The 10,896-nt window shown below is 47.4% G+C and overlaps 1 protein-coding gene across 1 annotated transcript in view; it reads right to left on the reverse strand.

Moving 5' to 3' along the window:
- Window positions 1–2,267: 2,267 nt before the first annotated feature.
- LOC105825072 (phylloquinone omega-hydroxylase CYP4F2) overlaps window positions 2,268–10,896 on the reverse strand; it is a 76,976-nt gene continuing 68,347 nt past the window's right edge. Inside the window, exons 5-12 of the mRNA XM_012662749.1 lie at window positions 9,636–9,757; window positions 8,573–8,843; window positions 7,085–7,151; window positions 6,758–6,887; window positions 3,341–3,474; window positions 3,181–3,245; window positions 2,926–3,008; window positions 2,268–2,519 (exon numbers count right to left, since the gene is read on the reverse strand). Of these exons, the coding sequence (XP_012518203.1) occupies window positions 2,342–2,519; window positions 2,926–3,008; window positions 3,181–3,245; window positions 3,341–3,474; window positions 6,758–6,887; window positions 7,085–7,151; window positions 8,573–8,843; window positions 9,636–9,757 (1,050 nt within the window). The 3' untranslated portion in view covers window positions 2,268–2,341. The remainder of the gene's footprint in view (window positions 2,520–2,925; window positions 3,009–3,180; window positions 3,246–3,340; window positions 3,475–6,757; window positions 6,888–7,084; window positions 7,152–8,572; window positions 8,844–9,635; window positions 9,758–10,896) is intronic.

Consider the following 10,896-nt stretch of genomic DNA (forward strand, 5'->3'; position numbering starts at 1 on the left):
AAGAAGTACATTAGAAGTGTTAATCTTGTCTCTTTGACTCCAAAACATGTTTTCTTTCTTTTTATCCACATTAATTTACCGCTATTGAAAATGCTTGCTTGAAAGAAAGATGAGAAAAATCCCTGACCGATTGCCTTAGTATGTTCAGGCTGCTACAACAAGATGCCACAACCTGGATAATTTTAAACAACAGAAATTTATTTATCACAACTCTGCAATCTGGAAAGTCCAAGGTCAAGGAGCCAGGACATTTGGTATCTGGTAAGGACATGCTTTCTGGGTCATAGGTGGCACCTTCTTGCTGTGTCCTCACGTGGTGGGAGGGGAAAAGATCTCTGGGGTCTCTTTTATGAGGGCGCTAATCCCATTCTTGAGGACTCCACCCTCCGCCTAATCGCCTCTCCAAAGCCCCACTTCCTAACAACATCACCTTAGGGGTTAGGATTTCTACGTATGAATTTTGAGGGGACACAGACATTGAAACCATAATAAAAGCAACTACTTTGCATGTTACCTGTCAATACCTAGCGACATTCACGCAAATTTCATACATTCGCTGCCAGTTTTCTTTTCCAGATACACTCTACAATCTTCTTGTCGAGTTCCATGAGTACCCTGCTGGCACTTTTATTTGTCCTGCAATGAATTTATAGACGAGTTTAGGGATCTTCCCATTTAAGGTTGTGTTTGTGTTTGTGATTTATGAGAACCCTTTCCTGATGCCTCGTTTTGACAGCAGCATTGTCTTCTCTCGAGGCACTGTCATCCAAGTGTCTCTACGGAATAGCGAGGAGTCCAGCTCCTGGGTAAACAGCCGCACGTGATCGCTCCAGCCCGACCTATGCAATTGCACAGGCTCTACCTGGCAGGGCTCATGGGGAAACTGCCCTCCCCACACCAGACCTGGTGCATCATCAGTGCACTGCAGTCTCCCAGGACAGGGGCAGGCAGGGACCGCCACAATCTCACACACATCTGCATTTCCAGCCCAGGCACCCGCATTCGAAGTCTCTTTACCAGGAGCAGATGGCTTTCGTAGGCACCTCTGCCAAGACCTGCTGATCAAGAAGAAAGAGGAGAAAGGTGAAGACACTTTCTCCCCACTATGGCTCGGTACTTAGTACAGTTCCACGTCTGACCCTCCCTCTACTTCCTCCCCTGAATCCACAGCACTGCACGAGCCTTTTGTTGAGGGACTCCACCACGGTGAGCCACCCCACGTCTGTGTGATCCACCAGATGGCGGGGAAAAGGACGGGGGGAGCTGATGCTCTGTGCTGTAGCCTCGTGCTTGTACTGTCACAGCACGGGATGGAAGTCTTGACTGGCAATTTGGGCGTGTTATCTTCATTGTCTGGGTCACACGTGACAGGTAGCTGTCTCTCCTGCTCAGCCGAGCTTGCGACAAATAGAAATGAGCAACTTCTTGGGCCGTCTTCTCTTTCTTCCGTTGCGTCTGTAACCTGTGGGCCAGTTCTGTTTCATCTGGTTCTTTCTCTTTCACCCTCTTAGGAGAATGAGGGTGAACATGGGCTGCCCTGCTGGCGAGTGAGTGACCGTGGTGATTGTTGTTGCATCTGTTCTCTTTGTGTTAGCTTCACTCCCCATCAGGGCTCTTGGCAGGTGCGTGGGCCCTGATGCCACCAACAGTCTCGGGTGGTGGGAGGGGGCAGGCAGGCTAAAGAGCCCTTCCCGGTTGCTGAATTTAGGAAGACGTTGAGGAGGCTGAGGCTCTAGTGAGTTTCCTTCAGTGTCCTGTTCTTTGTTCCTCTCACTCTGTTCACCGTGGAGGTCTGGAGTCACCGCAGGGGAGAGGAGTCTCTATCAGACCCCAATAGCATGAGATGCACCATCCGCACCTCTCCAGAAAGACAGGGAGACGGAGAGAAGGAGGAAGAGGGAGAGGGAAAGGGTGGGGGGGGAAAGTCCAGCCCGGGGGAGGGAGGTGAGCACCTGTTGTCCAGAATAAGGGACCTGCCTCTACTGTTTACTCGCTGACTCAGAGCCTCAATCTTGCCCCTTAAATCTGTCCTTAAGCTAGTCCTCCTGCTCAAACACCTCCCTTGCTTCCCTACGGAGAAAGTCGACACTTGGGTTCTCAGAGAACCCAGGATCTGCTTGAGGGCCTGTGGTCAGCCAGAGAGGCAGTGAGGATTTGGGGTCAGAAACACCAGCCCCACCTCCACCCACCCATGCACACGGCCCTGGATCCCCGCAGTCCCCAAGCACCCCTGATGGCTCTAGGCAAGGCTCAGGCACAGGTGACAGCACACTTTTATTCCTGGTGATCTGCAAAGGCAGGTGGCCGGGGCCATGGTGGGTGTTAAGCCTGCAGCGGTGGGTCACTGCTGGCCGGCAGTCAGCGGCTCCACCCGCAGCCAGAGGCCGCCCTCAGCTCGCAGGATGATTTCTGGCTTCCTGCGCGGCTCAGTGTCGTCGGGCAGGAGGCGGAAGCGCAGCAGTGTGAGCGCCAGGACCACCTTCATCTCCGTCATGGCAAAGGTCTGCCCGATGCAGTTCCTGGGGGTGGAGGTGGGGACAGTGACGGCACCCAGGACCCCCATCCGGACCCCACTGCACCTGGAACCTGGCCTGGGACCCCCACCCTCAACCTCATTGGCCTGAAGGGCAGAGGGGGGTATAACCGTGCCAGGGACCCCCATGTGGGCTTCCATGTACCCCAATCCTGGACCAGAATCTAGCCCCCAACTCGCAACAGCAGAGGGGGAGGGGGTTCTGAGCACACTGTGGTCCGCTCTGGGACCTACACAACCCGGATCTGTGGACCTTTGTCCACAACCTTGGAGGAGGCATGGGAAGAGGGCTGGAACTCTGACCATCTACAGTTTACCCCTTCTTCCCACTGTCATGCCCAGACCCCCACACCCGTCACCCCATCCCCACCTCAGATACCCACTGCCCTCACCTGGGCCCTGCAGAGAAGGGAACGAAAGCCAGAGGTGACCTCTCCTTGACGTTTTCTGGGTTGAAGCGGGAGGGATCATACACCTGGGGGCGAGAGGGAGACAGGCTTGCTGGGTGGGTCCCCCAGGACAGCCAGCCTTGGAGAGACAGATGAGAGTGTCTGGTAGTGGGAGAGAGAGGAGATCTCAGATTTCCCTGTCAAAGCCCTTCTCTTTGTAGGACCCCTGGAATGGGTAAAATGGGGGTCATGTAGCACCTCAGGGTCCGGCCACACAGCTGGGTTGTGATGGGTCCCGAAAATACTGATGAGGCAGATCACACCTGTGGAAGAGGAGGGAGCAGTCAGGACAGGGCCCCACTGCCTGATGGGCCCCTCTTCCTGCCCAGGAGCCTCCTCCCCCTGCCGTTGTGGGCACCTTTGGGGATGACCCGGCCATCTGGGAGCACAATGTCCTGGGTGCAGCGTCGGGAGATCATTGGGGCTGGAGGATGCAGGCGCAGACTCTCCTTAATGCACATGGTGAGGAAGGGCAGCTGGGCCAGGTCGTCCCTGTGGAAACACCCCCCACCCACCAATCATTAATGTCTAGGGAGCAAAGACAGAAATAGAATCCTCTGGCCACTGTTTCCCAATGAGACCTTTTCTCCCTATAACAAAGTAAGTTGCACAGGAATCAAACATTTGAGAATTATAAAAGCAGAAAAAATCAGAAGAGCAGAGAATGAGAAAAGTACAAGTGTTTAGGCAGGTATTTCTAAAGGACATTTTTCAAGAAAATACAACAGTCAAAAGCAAAACGTAAAAAGTTAACAACTTTACATAAAAATAAAGAAAATACACTGTAAGAAAAAAACACACGGATCCAATGCTTTATTTATCACTGTACTTGAGATACTAGCAAATGCAATTAGATAAGAATAAAAGGAGAGTAATGCAATTTCAAATGTTGGGGTAAATGTATCATTTTGGCAGATACTGATTTCATGCTTAGAAAACACAAGAGATTCCACTGGGCAAATCTTATAAACATTGGAGATCCAGCAAGGGAGCTCAATTCTTTTCCCTAATCTTTCTCCTTTTTGTGTGGCTATTTAAAATGTCACTACCTAACACACTTAACTGTTTCAAAATTTGGAAACTATAAAACATAACCCACTTCTATGGCTCAAACCACCTATGTGCCACATACACAAACACAGGTTTCCTAGGTTGTTTTTAATGCATTCTTGTATAGCTACATTTAAGCATTAGAAAAATATATAGTAGCATGCCATATGTTGTATGCACTATTCTGTGTCATTCCTCATTTACCAGTCTATTCTTGTATATCTCCTGGGACTTGTGTCAAAATAGGATTCTCCCTACTCTGGAGCTATAAAATAATTTTCACATGGTTTAGAGCTTTTAAGATTTCTTGTTTTATAAATTTCAAATACTTGATTTATGTGGACATCATCTTGTCATATGATAGGAGAAGAAGGTTGAAATGACTTTTTTACAGGCAGTTCCCAGTTGTCCCAAGAGCTTTTATTAAATGACCTGTAACTGATAGATTAAATGATCTTATTTATATGATCCTATCGATATGAGACACCATATGTAGCATTTGCTATGTTCATTGGACACAAAATTGGTGTGCATAAATCATTAGTTTTTATGTAGAAATGATAACCATCTGGGAAAAATAATAAAAGAAAAGATGCTAATAATAATAATAATAATGTAAAATACTTGGATTACACTTAGCGAGAAACACAAAGTCTGTATATTCCAAATAAACTTATAAATTTCACTCAACCCAAATAAAAAATAACATTTCTCCATAGCAATGAAAGTATCTAGGGGTTAATTTAATGACACATGCATAAGATCTCTAAGCAAATATTTTAAAGTCTATTAAAAGACTATGGATTACTTGACTAGGTGGATATCAATTCCACACTCTAGGATAGTATGTGTCAATACTATGAGTTAACCCATTTTCCACATATCAATCAGATATGCAAGTCGACCCATAGGACATATTCGCTTCAAATTAAATCTACCTGAGTTTTTTTAGGCACTTAATAAACTTACTCTAAAGCCTTTCTGGAAGAATAAAAGACCACAAAGAGCTAGGCCAATATGAAAATAAAATATTAAAGAGGGAGGAGTCACCCTACCAGAGTCTAAGACCCATTGCAAAGTCAGAGTAATACAACTTGTGTGGCACGGCTGCAGAAACAGAAAACCAGACCCACGGAACAGAATACAGAGCTCAGACTCAGACACATGAATAAGTGAAAACTTCACATTTGGTAAAGGAAGGCCCACAAAACCCTGGGGAGTGGATCGATGGTGTGACTGTAAAAGAAAATTTGGACAAATTTGACCTCGCAAAAATAAATTGAAAGTACCCACCTCACAATTAAAAGGCAATATTTTTCATGCAAAACAAAAAAGATTAATTTTAATACACATTCTTAAAAACAAATTTTTAAATGATCCAAATAAAAAGCAAAAAAATAACTGAAAACCACTCCTATAAAAAAATGACTTATCAACATGTGCAGAAGATGTTCAAAGTCACTCTTATTTAAAGAAATGTTCATTAAAAGAACTATGAAAATTGACAAAGACTTAAAATTCAATAATACGATAATGCTATTGGTAAAATTATGGGAAAGCTGGTAACGTCAAATTCAGCTAATAGGAAGGGATTTGTAATTATAAGCAAAATTGCACAATGCAAATCGTCTTTAATTCAGCAATTGCACTTCCGGGACTTTGTCCTGCAGAGGTGCTCCCACATAAGCAATGGACACTGTACGCGCACGCCGACTGCACCACGTTTAACTGAGCAAAATCTGAAACAATCCAAACATACATCAATGAGAAGATGTTTAGATAAATTACGTACATCCACACAATGCAATACTATGCAAAAGGAGGAAATAAGGATCACCAGTCTTATCACAGACTGCAGTCTGGAAGGTAAATCAGCACAGAGACTCTGGAAGGCAATTCGGCAATATCTATCATAATTGGAAATGTTTAATTAAGTGTCTTCAACATAACATAGAGTGACCTGAATAAACTATGCACTCTTATGCAGCACTCAGAAAGAGCTGCAATACATCCTGCTGAGTTAAAGGAACAAGTTACAAAATGTGTGTGTGTGTGTGTGTTCGTGTGTGTGTGTGTGTGTATGATACCAAAGGGCAAAATGTATATGGATATACACATGGAGATAGATACATAGATAGATAGATAGACAGACAAACAGATAGCAGATCCCTAGCTCTAGAGACCCCTCAGGAGAAAGGAGGAGGATTAAGTTGGGTGGGAAGAATGTCAAGGATAACCCTAGTCTTCTCTGTAATGTCCCATTTAGTGCAAGAAGAATGTGTTCTTATCATTGTTTCTGCAATTTAACACTCATTTTCCCCGTGCTATATACACACAATGGAATACTAATCAGCCTTAAGAAACAAGGAAATTCTGTCTTTGCAATAGAATTTGGACATTAAGCTAAGTGAAACAAGCAGGGCACAAAAAGAAAAATACTGCATGATCTCACGTATCTGATGCATCTAAAATAGTCAAAGTCATAGAAGTACCATCACATATTGTCACTAATTTTCTCCGCAGTCCAGATATTTTTGTCCCCAAAGCTTGCAACCTGTCCCCTACTAGCCAAGCTGCATGCCAAGCTCTGCTTGTGGTCTCTGCTCACATTTCCACTAAGCAATAGCGGCAAAATCAGCAAAAAAAAACCATCTGCCCTCTCCCCACCTGGGCAGCAGAGCCAATGAGAGGGGCTCAGGACCAGGCCACGAGCACCTGCACTCACCATTCAATCTCGTCAGGCTCACGGTCCCCCAGGAGCTCTCGCACCTCCTGCCGGCAGCGCTCCTGGTATTCTGGGTGCCTCGCAAGGTGGTACAGGATCCAGGAGAGGCCACTGGCTGTGGTGTCATGGCCTGAGGGGCAGCCAGGCAGGCTTGAGTCTCTGGGCTACTTCAGCACCAGGGTGTGGACAGCGCCCCATATTGAGGCTCTCGGGGAGGTTGGGAGGAGGGAGAGGATGGGCAGAAAGGAATGATCCAGGGTCCACCCATCAAGTCCCTGGGATGGAGAGACCCCTGTCCCCACTGTAGTCCCACATTGGGACCCTCACCCTCAAACATGAAGGTGTCAGCTTCCGCTCTTATGTCCTCGTCTGACAAATCCTTCCCATCTTCATCCTGGACAGAGAAGGCAAGATCCCCCAAATCACACTAGCTCTGTTGGCTCCTGAGTCTGACCTGACACAATCTCAGAGATTCATCCTCCTTCCAGAAGCCCAAGCCCACCCAGCACTCCTAGACCTCTCCTGGTCACCACTGCCAGAGCCCTCCCCCGACAGGCTTCCTCCCTGGCTTCCTTGCCTCCTCTTTTGCTCCTGGTGGGAGGAATCAATGATCCATGAAAATGTTTATGTTTCTGCATGATGAGAGCTTTCTAAGGAAAAAGTTCCTGGAAGCCTGGGTTGCAGGATAATGAAATGGCCATTTGCCTTGGAAGTCAGAGATTAAGTATTGCTCGAAAGATACTTGCTCACGTTCTAGAGTAATAAATCCAGAGAATCTTATCTGCCTTGGAAACATTTGGATTGTAAATCTATACACTTTGGCATCTCACCGGAGAGGATTTTTTTATGCTTCAAAACATTAAGAAAAAATATTTTTCTCTCTCTTTCTCTCCTTCTCTCTCTCTCTCTCTCTCTCTAAGAAGGGGGAATGTGCCAGGTGCCCTATTAAGTTCCAAGACTCATAACACAGGGACCCTGCCCTATGGTGCAAACTCTGCCACACACACAGATGGAAGCGTTGCATCACCTTCGGAGGAATTTGGGACTGGGGAGCCAGGGCTGCAATCCAGCTCCGGCTGCTATTGTTGCTGTGAGTAACAAATGGGCTTCTCTGATCCAGGGGTTGCACCTGTCAGAGTAGATATAGACATAGACAAATACATAGACATATGCAGAGAAACAAAGACATGGACAAACAGACAAAGACATAGAAACATATACACGCACACATATAGACAAAGATAGACATAGATGAAAACATAGGCATCAGTGTGGTCATAGACACAGACACAAAGACATAGACGTCAACACAGACACACACACTGAGACACAAACACATAGACAAGACACACATAGTTAGATATAGATGTAGATGTTCACATACAGATAAAAATGTGGCAGGCTGATTTCTAAACTTGTAAGTAGAGTAAAATCTCAGACTCTTCACAGTTTCAGACTAAGCAGTCAGTCTCCGTTGGTCACATTCTAGAGAGGCATCTCCAAAACCTATCTCAATCTGTCCCTCCCATTTGCAAAATAAATTCCATGACTCTGGATCAAGCCCACATTCTTCAATCTACGTAAATTCTAATTCTTTCCTCATTTGTTTGTTTGTTTTTTATAGACAAGGTCTTGCAGTGATACCAGGCTGGGGTGAGGGGGCTACTCACAGGCGAGACCATAGCACACAGCAGCCTGGAACTCCTGGGCTGGAGAGATCCTCCTCCTCAGCCTCCCCAGGAACTGGGACAACAGACGTGCACCACTGCACCACGCATCATTCTAGCACTGGAATGCAGGTCCCAGGAAGCCCACCTTGCTCAGCAGGAGCACATCAATGAAGTCCAAAGTCTTCGTCTTGGCCTTGGCCTTGAGGAAGTCGTCAAGACCCTGACTGGGGAGGGTGCGGCGTCGCTCCTGGATGACGGCATTTGTGAAGTCGTGCACCAGGCGGCAGGCCTCGCGGAAGCGCCGCCCATTGGCGGTGAGATAGTACAGGAAGTCTATGTGCAGGAGGATCCGCTCGTATCTTTTTGCCACAAGGGCGCTGAGCTCCAAAATGGCAGCAATGTATTCACTGGGCTTCCTGTAGGATGAGGAATAAGTGAGGAAACAGTGTAACCCACTTGAAGAACCAAGAGCACCTCCCACCAGCAGGCAGGATCTACCTCCCATCAGGAAACTGAGTCTCCAGAAACAGACGGCCCCACAGATACACAGAGGGCATCAGCCATGGGACTTGACTCTCTAAGCCCTCTTCTCTGCCTGCATCCACCTCTGTGAGTTGCCTACGTGCCACTAGGCAGCCAGAGCATAGCTTGGACATCAAGCTCCTCTGCGTCTCTGTCTCTTGCCCAGCATCGAGTCCTGCCCCTTCTCCTTCCTGAAACTATCCGCACAGATCAGACCTTGTCATCTTCTAACTGGTCCATGGCCCAGCCCCCACCCTAGCCTCTCGCATCCAAAGTCGATCCCTCTAGTGTCCACATGACAGTCAGCTCTCCACAGAGCTCAGCTCTGCCCATGCCCATCATCAGCTCAAACACCTTCAATGGTTCCCTGGGAACCTCAGGAAAAAGTTCATACCACTTTGCCTGGGTTTTCAATGTCCTGAAATCTAGCCCCTGTCTATCTCTACAACCTCATTTCTGTTGTCTGCTGCACGTGTTATGGTCATCCTAGCTCCTTGCCTTCGTTCAAACAGTTCCAACTACCTGTAAAAACCGTGCTTTCTCTCTCCCTTTCCCCATCCTTCCAAGCAGAGCGATGACACAGCTCTTCAAGGAAGCCTCTTCTGGTTGCCCTGGTCTGTCCTCTTACCCCCACCTATACCCTTGGATCCATTGCCAAAGTTCCCAGGCCCTGGGCAAGGACTCACTCCTGACAATGGCTGTCGAAGCTGAAGACACATTTCTGCAGACTGTCCAAGGTCATGAGGCTGATGTGCTCAAACATGTCCAGACGGGCACTGCCCTCCGAGGCCAGGCGCCGCCACTTGGCCTGGCCAGAGAAGGGGACAGAGCTGGGGTGGGAATCTGAATCCCTTGAGCCCTTCTTCAAACCTAACCACCGAGATGGACTCGCCCAGAACCAGCATCCTTGTCCTCTGCCCCAGGAACCCATCTCCAGGGAGAACAGGGATGGGGGAGGGGGGAGCAGAAGCTGTTATTTGGAGATGAAGACCCAAGGCTGGGAGTCAGAAGACTTGGGTTTCAGTTCCGGCTCTGCCTCCTATCCTCTGAGTGACCTTGGTCAAGTCCTTGTCCTCCCCTAGGTCGCACCTGTCAAATTTTCGGTAACAGTTAAGTTGACCAGCTTTGGTGCTAGATAAACAAACCAGGTTAGCACCCCTGCTCCACCACTTCCAGCTCACTTATTAGCTGGATAGACTTGGGCAAACTCCCCAATCTCTCTGGCCCTCCATTTTATTATCAATAATGGGGCAAAAATAATCTCTCCTTGTCAGAGCTGTTAAAATTAAGTGACAAACTATATGCTCATATTATGGAATTAGAGGATGGCATTGTTTCTGGAATAGGGAGAGTGCACAATAAATGTTAAATTTTCCTGGCTCTGTTTTTACAAACTGGCTACAAAAAAATCCCTGTGTTGGGAGAGGTAGTCCTCCATGGGCCCTAAGCTTCCTTGCTGGGCATGCCAAGGATGGGAGGCCCTCACGTTCTTAACCTGGGTCACTTCTCAGACTTGTGTTTGCAGAGAACAACCTTGAGGGATAAGGTAACGACTCCCCCGGACACTTGTCAGGCTTGTGTCTGCTGGCTGAGAAAGCGGATTCCCTAACCCTAATGCTCCTCCCATGTAATTCAATAGACTCCTTGAGCAGGCATCTGTAGGATCCCACTGTGTCACCCCCATGGGATTTGGGTGCCTTGGAGACAGGATGCAAATGAAGAAGAAGCGCCTGCTGCTTGCAGTGCCAAGAGTAATAAACTGCCCTTTTTCTCTGACCCTGGAGTGTCTTGTCTTCTGGCAGAATCCATGAAACAGTAACAAGTTAACTTATCACCTTGCACAAAAAGAAAAAAAAAAAACCACAACACTTCACCAAACCCTTATTCCCAGTTCTTCACTTCTCCCCATAGCCACACCCTCTGCAATGCTGTTTTTCAGATACTTCC

This window comes from Propithecus coquereli, unplaced genomic scaffold (genome assembly GCF_000956105.1).
Source record: "Propithecus coquereli isolate 6110/MARCELLA unplaced genomic scaffold, Pcoq_1.0 Scaffold776, whole genome shotgun sequence".
Lineage (NCBI taxonomy): Eukaryota > Metazoa > Chordata > Mammalia > Primates > Indriidae > Propithecus > Propithecus coquereli.